Here is an 18,148-nt window from a genome sequence, read left to right as displayed (position 1 = left end):
AAGCCACACCCTTCAGGGGTTTATTGGATCGATTCCGACTCGGTTGTAAAAATTCTTCTGCTATGCATTCTGGTTGAAGTTGGACACCCACAGATTATAATTTGATGTGCATCCTAATGATATAGGGTGACCTTACAAGTTGTGAATACTCCTTTAGGGTTTCATGTACAATAAACTTGAATTACACTGCTGCATTTTTTTAACTCGGTTTTCTTATAGCTCACAATTTATTTTGTCACCCGTACAGTGCAGATGCCGTCCTGGGTTCAGGCTGAAGGATGATGGTAAAACCTGTGTGGACATTGATGAGTGCACCACCACTTACCCTTGCAGCCAAAGGTGTATTAACACTATTGGGAGTTTCCGCTGTCTGTGTATTGAGGGCTATGAAATGCGAGCAAATGACAGTACAAGCTGCAAGGTGGCCGGTTCGACTGAATGTGAGCAAATCTAACTTCCTAGATCCTGAAAACATACAATAAAATTTAGTTTTTCGGTTTTTATAAATGTCATTAGAGAACACCATATAAATCATGTTATTGCATTTGTGGTTAGGTTTTACATTTCTCTTTTAACAGTGGAAGAGCCATATTTAATTTTTGCCAACCGATACTACTTGCGGAAACTAAGTCTGGGAGGCACCAATTACACGTTACTGAAGCAGGTAAGGGAAAGTATATTGTGTACATGTATGTCCTTCCACAGTCCTCTTTTAGGTTCTGCAACTCTGCACAGTGGCTCAGTGGTTAGCACTACAGCCGTGCAGCGCTGGGGTCCTGGGCTTAAGTCCAGGACAACATCTGCAAACATACTGGTAGGTTGATTTGATTGTGAGCCCCAATGGGGCAGGGACTGATCTGGCAAACTCTGTTCAGTGCTGCGTAATCTGTCTGCACTATATAAATATTCTTCTTCATGTCCAAGTGTAAGTATGCAGATAATGGAATCTTTCACAACCAATCTACTGGAAAGTTTATTTTGTTTGGTAAAGCCATTAAAGTAAGAGATAAAAGATAACAGCTAAATGCCGTGTTGGCCATTTCACCTTGCCTCATTCAATTACATTTGTAATGAGATGTAGTTGAATGTATGATTTAAAGGGGTGATACTTTTGTCTTTAGAGTACTGCCACTCCTATACTGATGCTGCCCAATGGTCTTTTCATCCTGGTCCCATTTCCAAACACAGGAAATTTCCGATCGGCCAATCAGTGTCTGCAGCAGGGCACCAATGTTGCTAGTTATTGGCCAAGTGGGCATTTCCGGTGTGGAGAAAGACAAGAACCATAGGGACCCAGGGAGAATATAACTGGGGGGAGCAGTGAATCAATATGGATGATTATTTTTTTTTAATGTTATGATCTTCAGTGCGTGTGGTCGGTTACAGACCTCATACATACAGATTGAAACCTTCAGGTTTTGTTTTTATTTTCTTTTTTATGGTTTTTGGCACTGTATAGCAGTGATATCCGTTGGAATTGGCAGGCGCTCAGTATGTGTGTGTCCAGCTTTAAAATGTCTATGTAATAGATTGAACACAGCGGAGCCCCGTCTAAATTATGTTGGCTCTTGTTAACAGCAATGGACGTCTGTTCTGCATTTTTTATTCTTGCTTTATTCCAAGATTATTCCCTTTATCAAATCTCACTGGTCTTTCATACAGGGCCTGAATAATGCAGTGGCGTTGGATTTTGATTACAGAGAACAGATGATTTACTGGACAGATGTCACCACTCAGGGCAGCATGATTCGTCGTATGCACATCAATGGGAGCAATGTCCAGGTAGACTATTAAAAAGTTCAGCTTGTTAGCTTACACATATTACATTGTTCTATGGCTGAAAGACAGGACCCAAGGCAATACATTGACTACAGAAAATAAGAAAAGGCAATATTTTAGGCTGAATTTACACAAATGTATAGCTGCCGGGCGTAGCCATGCGGGCATCTGTCCGGCATGATGGAGAGGAGGGGTGCCCCCTCTCCATAGAGTTGCACAGCTGTGCATGCGCTTTCCATCTTTTTCCCGTGTATATACATCACCCATACTGTCGGTTGAATTCGGCCTTAGACTTATTTGATGTTTTTGCTGATAAAAAGGGGAGGGATTTGATTTCTTTGGAGGCTAAATAAATAAACGTGGTCTACATTTTTGAAGATTATTGACTCATTGGATATGTCCTCAATAACAGATCATTCTTGGCTGCGACCTATTATCATACTTTGGTTCTCCCGAATTGCCGTTTTGCATATTTGGAAAAATTGTGGCTTAAAGTGTCATGGCAAATGTGGAGACCACCAAGAAAAGAGATAAGCAGATTGATCCAAAATTTCTAAAATTGAACCATCAACTAACGTGTTTATTTTTTAAAAGAAATGGACAACCCTTTATTGCTAGATCTGTGATTTGGAGTTTAAGTAAGTTTAACCATCTTGAACCCCATTAGCCTAATAGGCTCCAGACTTTACAGAACTCCAATAAACTGTGCAGAAATAGGATATACTCTATAGCAAATAACAAAACTGATCCATATTTCTATTGTAGGTCCTTCATCGTACTGGACTTAGTAACCCTGATGGATTAGCTGTAGACTGGGTTGGAGGAAATCTGTATTGGTGCGACAAAGGAAGAGATACTATTGAGGTTTCCAAGTTAAATGGTGCTTACCGTACTGTGCTGGTTAACTCTGGACTGAGGGAACCCCGTGCTCTTGTTGTAGATGTGAAACATGGGTAAGAAGCGTTTGCATATGTGTTGTGTTATGGGATTGTGAGTTTATGCTGATGATTTCTGAAGATCTATAATATGATGTTTTACTATATTGCGCTTTTTCAGCTATTTGTATTGGACAGACTGGGGAGACAATTCTTTGATTGGTAAGATCGGTATGGATGGCACCAACCGCAGTGTCATTGTGGACAGCAAAATAACATGGCCCAATGGCCTGACACTGGATTATGTCAACAGCAGAATTTACTGGGCTGATGCTAGAGAGGATTACATTCAGTTTGCTAACCTTGATGGAACCCAACGACACACAGGTGAGGTCCTCTGATGGTCCTGGTATTTTCAATGTCAGAATTCCTTAATTATGAAACATTATTAGGATATGTTTTATTATAGCCATGCAGAACATACATTAGCCGATGTATATTAACTGATGCATTAAGCATTTCTCAAAAATGGTTTTTATTTACAATCTATTAGCATGGTAACAGACTACAAACAAACTAAATTGTCTGATCCTGCACTTTTATGTGCCCCATATTTCTTGCTTGCCTACAAAGTTAGGGTTAGTGGACACATGGAAGCACCGATTCTGTAACCAAAGTAGACACACAACTGAAAAATCCTTTATCAACATTTTTCAAAAAGTTACGTAGTTTTTTTTTTATTCTAGATGTTTTGTAATAGTTTATTCCTTTAAGTTTTCAGCTTTATTTGTTAAATATCTGGTATACAGATTCCATTATATGCGGCCAATACATTCATGGGTTGTCCGATTTCTGCAAATTATTGATATTGTTTATGTAAAGTTATGAGTATATTAAAAGTTATAAAAATTTCCAATATACTTTCTGTATCAATTCTGCACGGTTTTCTAGATCTCTGTTTGCTGATTTTCTATGTTTACTTCCAGTAGATATAAATCTGTCCATGGTCTTGTGTTGGACATGCACATACAGGAGCCATTATTATCACAGAAGGTAATCAGAGCCATGTCATAATAACGGTTCGTGCATCTGTGTGACATTACTTGACCATAGGCAATTTTCTCTCTACTGGAAGTATAAGATTTCTATAGAAGGACAGCAAGCAGAGATCTTAAAAAAGAGGAGGAATTGGTACAGAAATTAGGATATTTGTACTTTTGTAAATCTGTTTCTCGTTGCTACATTGACACAGCACCATGGGTATAGGCCCGGTTACTAGGTGGCTGTCACTAGGTAGGAGAAAAAAGGTGTGTCTGACACCCGGTGAGCTATATCCTCAACCTCAGTAGTAGGAGCAAAAAATATAAAATAAATTCAACCAAGCACATAACTGCCTGAAGCACCTTAGGCAGGCTGGCATAGGCAGACTCCAGGAAATGAATATGATCAAACTTAGAGTATGGGCAGAGGTCTAGGTGGCAGCATTCCTCATCTGTGTAACTGAAGCCTGATGCCAAATGGTGCAGAGGGCTCTAACCACACAGGTAAAATGAGTGGTGACCCAAAAGGGGGGAGTACGACCATGAGCTATGTAGGCTTCCCTGATAAATGACCGCATCCACCTGGAAATAGTGGTCTTTGAAGCATGCGGACCCTCAGGCATCATGAACAGGGAATCCGAATGTTGGAAGGGCTGAGGGACAGCCAGATAAGTTTGGATATGCCAGACCACATCAAGCTTATGTAGAGAAATCTACTGCAGATTTGATAGAAATGGACAAATAGAGGGGCAAGACGATGTCCCCGTTGAGATGAAAAGTGGATACCACCTTTGGAAGAAAGGTTGCTACAGGGCACAAAACGACCCTGCCCCTATGAAGCACCAGGTAGGGAGAACAAGAAAGAGTGGTCAGTTCTAAAACCTTGAATAAAGATGTTATTGCCATCAGATAGGCAACCTTCTAAGAAAGGAAGCACAAGGTGACTTTCCACCGGGGCTCTAATTGAGGCAATTGAAGAGCTTCCAGAACTAAATTCAAGTTAAATTCTTATTAGCACTGTGGTGTCAACAGCCATGCCATCAAACACAGCCAAGGTAAATTTGGGTGGACTACCAGACCATTGGAAATCAGTTTGGGATGAAGTGGTTCTAGGGTGAATCTGCCAGGAGAAACAACAGATCTGTATACCAAGCCCTGCGCAGCTAATCCGGGGCCTCTGCTTTTATCTGCTTGAGGACATGAGGTAAAGCCGGAACTGCATCCAGGAGACAACCAAGCCATCCACTGTGATCTCCTGAGGATCCCTTGCCTAGGCCACATAAACGGGGAGCTTGTAATAGAGATATTAGGCAAATAAGTCTGCGTCCATCGTCCCCACCTCTTACAAAGTAGGCAGAAGATCTCCGGATGGACAGCTTACCCTGTTCCAACTGGGTGTGGCATAAGTAATCTGCCATCCAATTGTCGACTGTTGAAATGTGGACTGCTGAAATGGCAAAATCATTTATCTTGAACCAGCTTAGGGAACAAGATGCTTCTTGCACTGCTTGACGGTTGAGATAGACAATCAGTTTGCAGCAAAGAAGGTTGGATCTTGAAAAGGCACAGTCAGTTATTGGATGCTAGAAAGATGGCCCTATAACAAAAGAAGCAGCAGACCGGCTTGCAGGTCATTTTTGTCTCCTACAGACGCTAGGCTAAAAACGGATCAGCATAAGGCCTGTGGTGAGGGTATAGACCACTGAGGTGGAGCCACCACCATTTTTTATACCTACAAATTCACAAAAGAAGGGTGTGGGCCCTGCACAGCCAATATGCACCGGTTGTTTTATAGACACAAAAATGCCAGCAATTGTATACAAGAAGAAAGCGTGTCAATACAACAAAACTATAAACAAAATATCAAACTTTATTTACACATATGCAATTTTGACAAACACTGACCAATTTAAAAACACTTAAAACGTGTAACAAGTACACAAACAGGACTCAATGGGATGAAAAATGTCCAAGTCATCCCAAGAAAACCACCCTGGCTACAACAAATCTTATCTGGTGTTGATGAATATACAATAAGAGCTCCCAAAGGGAATCAGCTACATAAAGTGCATGGTAACACAACAGTATAGTAAACTTTTCCTACATAACAATCATAAGGAATAAGGCACTGTGTATCACCCATATATATACAAAATCATGGTAATTTACCAGACAACACCAGAGACAGCCAGGGGGTCGTGATGCCCCACGCGTTCCGTCACCTAAGGTGACTTCATCAGGGGAGAGCAATCAGCTGAGTCGGTGTGGCGGCTTTTATAACAGCAGTGGGAGTCCCCTTACCTGCGGGCTGCTCAGTTCACATCCGGTTACTGCACCGGAAGTGTCAGACGTTGTAATTACGTGTGCGACACAAATAGCGCCAGAAATATTTTTATGTGCACGCGCTGTGTACAGGAGCGCCTGACTCAAATTTAGGCACACGGGCAGCAGCAAAAAATATTTTTATGCGCACAATTGAGAAGCGCTGTATACAGGAGCGCCTAGTTCGAATTTGGGCGCACATGCGTGAAAGAGTCAGTCGCACAGTCCCAATGTTTGACGCCTAAATACGAAGGTTCTCATTATGTAAATACAGTATATCCACAATGCGGCGCATGAAACTAAAGTCAAGAGGACAAAAAGCATGAGATCTCACAATTACAGATTACAAGCATAGCGCATATTCATATAGATGTTAAAATTACATGTTTATCATGTTAACCTATAGGTACAGAGCAAACCCCCGTTGAGGTACAGTCTGTGGGGACCCCCACTGCCATAAAACCACAGCCGTCACACCTAGTAAATAATGACAGGTAATGGGCGTAGATGGTGCAGATAAGTCAAAAAACATTTCTTTCATATAGTGACAACACAAGTGTGTGATAGTAAATCCATTACAGGTACATTTCAAAATTACAAACAGCAATAATTCTTTAAAAGTTAAATCAAGGACCACGGAGACAGGCATCAGACCAATTCTGTCGAAGATGGTACCGGGAAACAAAGGAGGAGGAGCAGGAGAAGGGTCACTCATCTCGGGTTGTTATAATTTCCGATGAAGTTCCAATGTAATGATATGAAGGACAGATGGGCAATTTTACAGGTCCAGGGTGCAAGGTCTGTTCAACTGAGTGTTAGTCCTGGAGAGATAAACGTTGGAGGTACCTAGTGTCAGCCTCCTAGCAGCTGGGCCTATACCTTTGGTGCTGTGTACCCCAATTCTAGAACAAAAAAGTATATTGGGAAATTGTATAACTTTTCCTTACACAAACTATTTCAATTATTTACTGAAAGTGAACAACCCCTTTAATTACCAGACTATGTATGATGGTTGTCCATTTTTATGATAAGGTTTTTTTGTGTAAGTAACAATTTTCCTAACTTAACAAAGAACTTGGCTTTCATATTCCTAATCTGTCATTAGGACTTGGCCCTTAATCTGTCAGTCTATTCATTATCGTCAGTGTATACAGTTGTTCCATAATTGTATTACCTTCTCTCTCCACAGTGCTTAGTCAAGATATCCCACATATATTTGCTCTTACACTCTTTGAAGACTATATCTATTGGACTGACTGGGAAACCAAATCAATTAACCGAGCGCACAAAACCACCGGAGCCAACAAGACCATGCTCATCAGCACGCTTCACCGACCAATGGACATACACATCTATCACCTGTACCGGCAGCCTGACGGTGAGTACAGCTCCAATAACCTTTACTGTTTGCAGGGCTCTCTTATGTCTTTGTAGTTCAAAGGGTTTTCCACTTTCTGCAAGTAAATGTTTGTGTTTGTATAATGAAAAGTTTTTCTAGTTTTCAATACATTTACAACTTTTTGAGCTGTGGTGCACTTCTAGATGCTCACCACTGGGGGGCGCTTATGTGCTGTGTGACAGTTATGATCTGTCTTCCTCTTTTAGTTCCTGATCATCCCTGCAAAATTAATAATGGAGGTTGCAGTAACCTTTGTCTTCTATCACCCGCTGGAGGACATAAGTGCGCTTGTCCCTCCAATTTCTACCTTGGAGCAGATGGCAAAAACTGTGTGTCCAATTGCACTGCCAGTCAGGTAAGTTAGCCATGCATGAATATATGAATAGGAAAATGCATATGTATGATATATTTATTTCTGTATTATTGCTAATATTGATTAAAGAAGAGTGGGTTCTTCTGCTATTAACCGTACATTACCTTACCTTTAGTTTGTCTGCAAAAATGACAAATGTATCCCATTCTGGTGGAAGTGTGACACAGAAGACGACTGTGGAGACCGGTCAGATGAGCCTTCAGATTGCCGTATGTACACTCCCATTTTCTGCTGTCCATACACATTTTACAAAATGTGGCCAAACCACCAGCTACTGGGACACCTGCTGATAATATTATGTATATGGCGGTCTCTTGACTCCACCCCTGAGGAACAAACTTGCCAGGAGTAATGACTGTACACCATTCCCTCTCCCCATTATAAAACACAAACACGCACAATCAGCCTAGTGTATATACTCAAGGATAAGCCGACCCAAGTATAAGCCGAGGTCCCTAATTTTACCACAAAAACCTGGTAAAACCTATATTTTTTTTTACTCGAGTATAAGCCGAGTTTGGGTTTTCAGCACATTTTTTTGTGCTGAAAAACTAGGCTTATACTCGAGTATATATGAGTGAAGGAGTTAGGAAAAAAAATCCCTAATCCTGTGGTCAGCTTTGATCAGACCATTTTTTAAGTAGGGTTTATCTGAGGTGAGAAAAATTGTAGAGATAAAACAAAAATCTTCATGAATAATATTGCCTGTAAACACACATAATATGGAGTTCTTTTCCTTGTTTTTACTGATTTACTTCTCTTCCCTTCTTATTACAGCTGACTTTAAGTGTCGCCCAGGGCAGTTCCAGTGCTCCACAGGAATATGTACCAATCCCGCCTTTATCTGTGATGGGGACAATGACTGCCAGGACAATTCGGATGAACTCAACTGCGGTTAGTACAAGACTGTGTAGTTTGTATCTTAGATTTAGATTGTAGTTTGAGACAGACTAGGGTTGACGTTTTCTAGTTGCGCTACTCTAGCAGGATTACATGGCTTTCAGAATGGCGCCACAGTATCATTATATGATTGTATGATGTATTAGCTGAGGTCAAGAGATCCTTTCTTTATATTGGAGCTAAATTACGGTCTATTGTTTCAGATGTCCATGTGTGCCTACCAAGTCAGTTCAAGTGTACCAACACCAACCGCTGCATACCTGGCATCTTCCGCTGCAACGGGCAGGATAACTGTGGTGATGGAGAAGATGAAAAGGACTGTCGTGAGTACCCTTACCCTAAGCATAGTCCATCTCCTGTCCATTCAGATACTTCTAGTTGTCACAGCCCCCGATACGGTGTTGTGCCCATTTAGTCCTTGCCTGTTTCTTTAACATATCGGACACTTGACTTCTTCTTGTTTCTCTCACTGTTTCAGCTGAAGTTACCTGTGCACCAAATCAGTTCCAGTGTGCCATTAACAAACGGTGTATCCCCCGGGTCTGGGTGTGTGACAGGGACAATGACTGTGTGGACGCCTCCGATGAACCTCATAACTGCAGTAAGGGCTTGTTTGTTGATATTTTTTTAAGGTTTTTTTGAATCTTTTGATCTCATTGTTAAGAACAGAAGCTGTGATGCAAATTACAACAGAGCTTTATAATGGTGCATTGGCATTGATCCTGATATTGCCCTATGGCTGCAGTGATATCAAATTATAGTAATATGGGATGGCTTCATACTTGTTGTGGAAACAAAAGTACTTGCATTTTTAGGACAATACTCCCTCTTTAACTACATCTACTCTGTACCTTAAAGGTTTTGGTGGAGGTCTGATAGATCATTGGAAATCTAGTTCTCCCTACGTGAATGAAACAGCAGTTTGAACAGTTTTCCAACTACTCCATTCATTTGGATTGTCGGAAATTCCAGAGCGCAGCATGTGGCCATCTCCAATGACTGTGAGGGTGCCACAGATACCCAAGCCCTGGACATTTCCTGTGCTACCATAGTTTTGAGTGGAGCGGCAGGACCATTCAATTATTGATAACAGGACCCCCACTGATTAGATTGTTATCCCTTATGCACAGGATATAGGTTAACAATCAAAGTTGCTACATCCCCTTTAACTACTAGTTGCTCTTTCTTGAAGACTATCTTCTATTGTGGGGAAATAACACATAAACCATTGTAGATGTTTATCTGTGAATACTCAAATAGCAATGTTGTATCGTCCTTCAGCCCAGATGACTTGTGGGGTGGATGAGTTCCGGTGTAAGGATTCGGGACGATGTATCCCTGCACGATGGAAATGTGACGGAGAAGATGACTGTGGTGACAGTTCAGATGAGCCCAAAGAAGAATGTGGTATGGAAATCATAGAGCACATTGTATCTTTCCTTATAGTGAAGTGTTATGTCTTCTTAGTAATTCTGGGTGATCCTCTATAATAGCTGGCTGTGGATAATAGTGAATCCTAGACAACGCTAGTCCGATTCAAAGCAAAACTCAGACAGCGGCCAGTTGATTCATTGCCAGCTGATAAGAAGGGAGACCCCCTATATCATATATTGCACACTAATTGCAAGGAGGTGAACTCCGATCAGATTGTAGACCTCTGCAATTCGGATGTTTCATCTCATTCATCCATTGTCTAAAATTAACCTCTGATGAACCGCTGTATGTACGTCAGTGGGGAAACGCGTTAGGCAGATTTATGACAAAGGACCTGTACTAGTGATTATACTCTCTAGTGAAATTGTATGGAGAGATCACTTGTGTGCATTTCCATTGGGTTAATGGGAATTTCTGACACAGATCATAAGAGTGCTGGAGAACAACACACTGTTCCTAAGTAACACGTCCTGTGTACACGGCACCCTTGGGCATCTCCTGTGGCCCCCAGGAATTTCCCTATCCAGCCTATTTTAGTCGGACTATTCTTTTCACAGATAGCCCCATTACTTTTGTTGTGTGTGTATTTTTTAATAGAATACCAATAAAGTTATTATATTTTAATGTCCTTTTCTACAGTTAGCCTAATTCTGTCTTCATGCTAAAGGCTCCACATGTCTCGGACTTGTTATGATTTTATTTTCCCTCTTTTTGTTTCTCTGATTTTAGATGAGAGAACATGTGAACCTTATCAGTTCCGCTGTAAGAACAACCGCTGTGTCCCTGGTCGCTGGCAGTGTGACTATGACAATGACTGCGGGGATAACTCGGATGAAGAGACTTGCAGTATGTGCTACTCCAAATTTATGTGTATTGAACATTTAGTAGCTTCTCTCCAGCTGTTGTGTTAGGGATGCAGGGAGACGTCCATCACTAGAGCACACATAGGAACAGGTCTAATAAATTGGTATGAGTAGAGGTTTGATATCTTTGTTTTTGGAATACTTTGAGCTATGGGGGCCATTTATTAAAGCTTGTGCCTAGGAAATAATTTGTAGCCATTACGTGTCCACATGTCACCATACAGGTTGGTTGCTTTGGGCCACAGCAATGCTATGAATGAATGTGCCTGATGTTATTGGCAGCTTGTGTTGTAATGTTCCTCTGCCCACTCCGAGGTCATGTTTACTGTCCGCTGCATAACATTCTCCTTTTTCCATCTTTCCTTCTAATCAGTCATTCCTGTAACTATTTATCCATCTTTCTCCTTCTTCATCAGTCTTGGGGCGTAGACGGTTCTTCCAGTGTAGCAGCTCACCTCTTGTTCTCACATGTTGTGTATTTGTGTTGGTATCATTTCACCTCATGTTATGTTTTTCTCCATTTTAACACTGTCGTCCCTGGGGCATCCAGAGGTAGGTGCAGAACAATCTCTACATATAACACCGACTAACCATACTGCTCCTCCGTACCCCTTGCTGTGTGCATCCTGCCCTCTTCTCTACCCTTAGTGTGGTGTTTCCCTAACAGTACAAACCCAAGCATGCCTCCTAAAAATCCTGGGAAGGGAAAAAAGAAATGCCAACATAACAAGAAACATCCCGGGGGAGATTTACCAATACTAGCGAAACAGGAAAATTGTGCAGGTGTCTTTGGCATCCAGTCTGACCTTGTCTCTAACTTTCCAACTTGGGTGGGTGCACTCGTTACCTGCACCTTCACCAGTTTTGATAAATCTCCACCGAATTGTTTTAGTTAGTGGATTTAATTCGTATAACATTCTGGATATATACTTTTATGATAAAAGTTAAAGAAGTCCGCAATTTTTCTATTTTTGTGATAAGTAGAATCCTACTTCACAATCTGATTATTTTAAGGTGCTGTATTTTCTTAGGGTGACCTGGAATTGTCTGTGGCATATGTCTACCTATGGGGTGCTCCTTTCCTGACCATGGCTGGTGTGTGGTATTGTAACAGAGCCCCTTTCATCTTTATAACAGCTGAGCTACAATAGCTTCACAAACCATGGTTGGATTTGGCACACTGTTTGGAAGAAGGCAGACATTTTTTCAACATCCGATCAACCCCTTTAATATGTTGTCTTTTTTTTGGTAACGCTAGTGTTACTCAGAGTTTCAGAGCAATAAAACTTTTGCTATTGGATCTTATATTATGAAGTCTGCCCTGTGTATGGTTGGCCCTATGTAGCTAGCTGCATTGTAAATAACAGAGTCAAAGCGATCATAAAGGTTTGCTAAAATCCTGCCAAAATCACCTGGTCCTGCTGACCTCTGCTGACCTCCATATTCACAGAAAATATAATTTCCTTTCTTGTTTGCGGTCATACAGATCTGCAGGAAACGCTCCATTATTCTGCAGTATACTGACATCATAAGACCATGTTATACAATTCTTATTTTTATTGTCTTGAGAGGGTTGGTTGATTATTGCATTGTGCGAAAATGTTTTTTCCGTTCTCTGGTCATTCTTTGTGGTCTGTATATGAGAAAGTACTATGATTATAAAAAATTACCAATAAATTAAAGGGGTTTTATCACTATATATAGATTTACGAGGGCAGTTCAATAAGTACTCATGTTAGAAATGAAGACATCATTTTTTCAAAAACATTTTTTTAGAAAGATACACTTCTCCCATCTCCTGCCATTTTTTTAACCCCTCCAAAAATAGGATTTGTCAAACTCTCCAAAATACGCCTCTGTCTCGCCGATGACTTCCTCGTTTGTGCAAAAAATTTTTCCTGCGAGCCATTTCATGTAATGGAACAAGAAAAAGTCGCAGGGAGCCAGATCGGCTTCATGCAGTTTGGCAGCGACAACTCCGGATGCATGTGCTGGTGCGTTATTGTGTTGAAACAGCACCGTTTTTTTCGCCAAATGCAGCCGCCACCTTATCATGTAAACCATTAATTGCCGTTCCAGTTAACACACCTACGGCCTCTGCTACTTCACGCACTTTCGTTTGCCGATCAGCGAGTATCATGTCGCAGACTTTTTAAATGATTTCCTCGGTAACCACCTCTGCCGGGCGTCCTGGTTGTTCCTCATCAAAAACGTATTTTCACCCACATTTAAATTCTTTGAACCAATATCTAACTGTGGTCATAGATGGCAAGTGTCCCCATAAACAGCATTCAACTTTGCTTTTGTCTCCTCTAATTTTTCCCACCAAAAAACAAAAAGAGAAAAACCAAACAATACTGTTTTTTTCCATTCATTGAGTAAGACGAAACATGTCTTACTCAAATGGCTGCCAAATCCAAACTAACCAATCAATCAGTCTGCAATTTGTCCTGCCGTCGTTTGATAATAGCAGCACACGAAGATAACACCAACTTCCCTAAGGAACGCCCTCTGTCGTCAAACATGGGTACTTATTGAACTGGAGGGCCTACTCAGTGGTACAGCACTCCAGCCATCTATTGCCTCTTCATAGTAAATGTTACTCTAGACGGGTTTGTGAACCAGCAATACATTTAGATTGGGCCCTCGTGGACCCCTGTTATGATCTCTGGGGGTCTGATGGATAGGCCCCCCCAGCGATCAAACATGTATCCCCTTTTTTGTGCACAGGGGATAAATGTTAATATAGGAAATCCCCTTTAAACATATGCATTCAGAACCTTGGCCAGATCCCATTCTTCTCTTCCCTAATACTACGGTATTCCCCTCAAAGTCATATGAATATTCATCTAAATTATGTTTTAATACTTTCAGACAGATATTTACCCCACATTATCCAAACTACCCATCCATTTACAGTATCATTGGAGTTATGTTTCAGTATGATCACAGGGACCTGTAATATCAAGTATTAGTTGAGTAGATTCCACAGAACAATGGACATCTGCCTTGACTTGCTCTTTAGGGCTCAGGCACACGGGTGTCATGAAATGATGCACATGAGGGCAGTAGAAAGTGAATAAGTTAACGGTAACATTTTGCTTTTCCTACATTTTTGGTCCTCCTGCATCTGCAGTATACTGTCCATTACAATCATTAATGGATGGATCGGAGGACACCTTTGATCAACAACATAGTATTTGAACAATGGGTTATCTCAATGTGTGAACCCCATTACCAGAACTTTCATGCATTACTTAGTTGTTACTGTACATTGACAATTGCCTTGATATGTTGTGCTCTGAAGCTGCAAGTACAACCATAATGCATGGCGCATGCAGAGAGCCCTCATGTGCAGCCCCCTATTTTACTATTGTACCCAGTCTAATGTCTGTTGATCAGCATTAAAGAAGCATCAACATTGGATAACTTGACACCTGTCTGCATGATCCCTTAGTCTATAGTTACATCCAAGGGAAAAACTTGTCAAGTTGTAGGTACAAAGATTAGAATGATAGGAAACTTATGTACTAAAATATATGTAATTTTTATTCCTTGTAGCTCCAAGGCCTTGTTCCGAAAGTGAATTTGCTTGTGCCAATGGCCGTTGTATTGCTGGTCGTTGGAAGTGTGATGGAGATCATGACTGCATTGATGGATCAGATGAGGTAAGAACTCAAGATATTGCACACGTATACATCTGTATTTACCAATGTTTGCCAAAGAACATGCCTTGCCGGCTAGTGAAGGCCATTAGGTAGTTGCATTAAAGTTTACAAAACACTTTGGTTTCTCTAAACAGAAAGGTTGTCAATTACGATGTGAGCTCGACCAATTCCAGTGTTCAAATGGCCACTGCATTCCACACCGCTGGCGATGTGATGCCGACGCTGACTGTATGGATGGAAGTGATGAAGTGAACTGTAGCACAAGAGGTAAGGCTGCTCCTTTCACCTGGTAGTATATGAATGCACAACCATATACAGCTTATTTGTGGACACTGCTTCCATACTTTGTTCTCTTTTCTTTTGTGGTATCACCCATAAATAAAATAGATCTGGAGTGTTTATTTGGCTACAATAACTACCAGATACTTAAGAATTCTGCCTCTCTTCAGTAGTCCGAACCTGCCCCATGGACGAGTTTCAGTGTAACAACACTCTCTGCAAACCTTTGGCTTGGAGATGTGATGGAGAAGATGACTGTGGTGACAACTCCGATGAGAAACCAGAAGAATGCTGTAAGTAATGTGATGCCACATGGGGAGAGAATTTTTGTTCCATTTTGTACTCATTAACTTTATCATTCCCATTTTTACCGTAAAGAGACATGGTATCAGGACCGGAAGCAGGTCAACCATCTCCTTATTGGAGATTATTAACTGATGCAATGATCTCCATTGTAAAAAGAGACTACTCTTAAGTGCTGCTTTTGTCATTTTAAAGGAAATTCGGTTGATTGCTTAGTGTCCATTATAATTAGACATTTTACAAAGGGTTTTTTTGTGTTTCTTGCAGTGAAGTTCAGTTGTCCTCCATACAGACAGTTCCGCTGCAGGAATGACCGGGTATGTCTCAGTGTGTCTCGCATCTGTGATGGGATTGATAACTGCGGTGATGGCACAGATGAAGAGAATTGTGGTGAGTACCAGTGAAAAAAAAGGAAATGCTGTAAGACATTTTTAGGAATTGGGAGATAAATTAAGTTGAAGGAAAAGAAAAGTAGTCTTTATTGAGCATTTTCAGAGAGAAGAACTTCTGTTAAAGAATCCCCATCCTCTTCAGAGTAAAAAGTTACCAGCAACAGACAATCCCCCGGTTATGTATAGGATTGAGTCTAAGCGCTAAAGTTTGTATAGTGCACATATCCTTTGTCTTTGGTTATAACAAACATTTGTGAGGGCTGCACAGCAATGCAAGAGATGTTCATTAGGAGCATCATGGACTGGGAGCAGTCATGCACAAGATTTCTCTTTTGGTCAAGCCAACTAAACACAAACATATGTTGGGGATGCGTACTATCCGCTGTTTCAAGGACAGCCATCTCTGTCTAGTAATATGCACATGTTTGTGTGCATGAGGCCTAACTCTGGAGAAATGGCACTACTGATATAGTTGATGGCCTTGGATTTTCCATGTTGTACACAGAGAAATTACCATCTTTTTCAGACTTTAAGACAATCCTTACTAGAAGACACACCCTAGATTTAGTCTTCCAAAAATATATATTTTACATCAATTAAAATATCACTGTTGGTCACACAACAGCACAGCACAGCACCCTCAGCTCTGCTACTTACATACATTTACACACATAGCTCTGCTACATACATACATTTACATAAATAGTTCTGCAACATCCATTCATTCAAACACACATGAGCAGAAATAGGAACACACTCTCACTTCTATACACACATAAGAACACACTGCTACATACACTGGGCACTGATATGTACACACATACACACTCGCTGTCTGGGCACTGCTATACACAGAAACACATACACAGCTCTGCTATACACACACATAAGGAAACACAGCGCAGTGCTATACACAGAAACACACACAGCTCTGATACACACACAAACACATAAGGAACACATTGGGCACTGCTATACACAGAAACACACACAGCAACACAAATACAAAGCTATGCTATACACACGTAAGGAAAACACTGGGCACTGCTATACACAGAAACACACACAATTACCACCCCCTCTTCTTCTCACCCTGTCCCAGTCCTTAACTTCTAATTTAATTTAATTTTCCTGCACCATCCTTGGCAGCATGAGGACCTTGAATGATGTAGGAAGCATGTGATCAGTTACATGCTTCTGACATCACTACCGGTCCTGTACGTAATAACCATATCTGGACACCCAGGAGAGAAAGAGAGCATTACAGCGGTCAAGAGGGTCAGTGCTGGATCCCCCTGACCTTCACATACCTCCCAACCTCTGGATTAAAGAAAGAGGGACCTATTTTTTCCATAATACCCCTTTTCCACACCCTTTGTCTTGCCCCTTATCCTACCCACCTAATATGCACACACAGTATAATGAACAAACCTCTAATCCCCTTCTCCTTTCATTGGTTTCCATTTCTCTGCTCCCCTTCCTTTATTAGAAGTATTTGCTTGGTAAAGGAGCAACCATTTGGATTTCAATGTAAAAAGTGCTCAAAAGTGCAAAAAAAAATTTTCTACAAAAACTACAATTGTGTATCAGACAATATTATAATTTGAATACAAAGTGTATAATCAGTTTGTAAAGCACTTACATAACTTTACTCTGAATTCACGTGTGTAATAAAATGGTGGAGGACCTTCTTTAATGACATTCACAGGACCTGTAGCCCATTTATGTTTCAATTGCTCTTTTAGACTTGCATAAGCCTAAGAGTTGTGACTTGGATAAGATGGAGTTCCAGTGTAAGAACAGCAAGTGCATCAGCTCCAGCCTCCTCTGTGACCTCTTTGATGATTGTGGAGATGGTTCGGATGAAGAAAACTGTCCTCATAGTAAGTGTCACTTCCACTCCACGTTCTTCAATGTGTGTAATAATAAGAATTCATTAGACTACAGGAAAATACATGAATCAATGAGAATTTTAACCTTGATGGATCACATTTTAGACCACTTATAATAAAATAAGTGGAGTTATGTTCTTGACAGTCTTGTAGCACATAGAGAAATGTTGGTAATAGAACTAATTATCTGAGACTTGTGTGTCAAAAAAAAAATTCTGAGATGATCCCAATAGCCATAAAGACTGGATAGATTCTGAGTACCAAAGCGATATTAGATTAAACTCGTATCATGAGAAATGTATTCAAGCTAATGGTGGAAACGTCTGTGTAGAGAATTTGTTCCCAATCACAAATAATTATCCTTATTCCTTAAACCAAAGTATATATAGAATTTCTCATTACTTCATAGATACAAAGAACTATGGCTGCCATTCCAATAGCACCATCTGCGGAGAAGAGATGAAATGTATCCAGACACAGACCAGCGTATACTGCACATGTAAAGATGGCTTCCAGAAGACCACGGGCAATGCATGCAGAGGTAAGCAGGGAGACCTGTTCATGAATGTGTAGAAGGTCTTCATATTAACCCCTCGTGACCGAGGGTCATTGATACCTGAATGTCCAGG

The 18,148-nt window shown here is 40.8% G+C and overlaps 1 protein-coding gene across 2 annotated transcripts in view; it reads left to right on the top strand.

The window, feature by feature from the left end:
- The window catches only part of LRP1 (LDL receptor related protein 1), a 192,610-nt gene that overhangs the window by 159,600 nt on the left and 14,862 nt on the right, over positions 1–18,148 (top strand). The window contains exons 56-74 of one of the 2 annotated variants that reach the window (XM_072134915.1): positions 248–440; positions 579–664; positions 1,663–1,782; positions 2,545–2,732; positions 2,836–3,041; positions 7,206–7,394; positions 7,622–7,770; positions 7,904–7,997; positions 8,566–8,682; positions 8,892–9,011; positions 9,167–9,289; positions 9,970–10,095; positions 10,852–10,968; positions 14,547–14,653; positions 14,788–14,920; positions 15,106–15,225; positions 15,503–15,625; positions 17,373–17,510; positions 17,929–18,060. In XM_072134915.1, coding sequence (XP_071991016.1) covers positions 248–440; positions 579–664; positions 1,663–1,782; positions 2,545–2,732; positions 2,836–3,041; positions 7,206–7,394; positions 7,622–7,770; positions 7,904–7,997; positions 8,566–8,682; positions 8,892–9,011; positions 9,167–9,289; positions 9,970–10,095; positions 10,852–10,968; positions 14,547–14,653; positions 14,788–14,920; positions 15,106–15,225; positions 15,503–15,625; positions 17,373–17,510; positions 17,929–18,060 — 2,581 coding nt within the window. Of the gene's footprint in view, positions 1–247; positions 441–578; positions 665–1,662; positions 1,783–2,544; positions 2,733–2,835; positions 3,042–7,205; positions 7,395–7,621; positions 7,771–7,903; positions 7,998–8,565; positions 8,683–8,891; positions 9,012–9,166; positions 9,290–9,969; positions 10,096–10,851; positions 10,969–14,546; positions 14,654–14,787; positions 14,921–15,102; positions 15,226–15,502; positions 15,626–17,372; positions 17,511–17,928; positions 18,061–18,148 lie in introns of both variants that reach the window. The other variant, XM_072134914.1, reaches the window with a different exon arrangement.

The sequence above is a fragment of the Engystomops pustulosus genome, chromosome 2 (genome assembly GCF_040894005.1).
Source record: "Engystomops pustulosus chromosome 2, aEngPut4.maternal, whole genome shotgun sequence".
NCBI classification, from domain to species: domain Eukaryota; kingdom Metazoa; phylum Chordata; class Amphibia; order Anura; family Leptodactylidae; genus Engystomops; species Engystomops pustulosus.
This window is presented reverse-complemented; position numbering and strand designations above follow the sequence as displayed.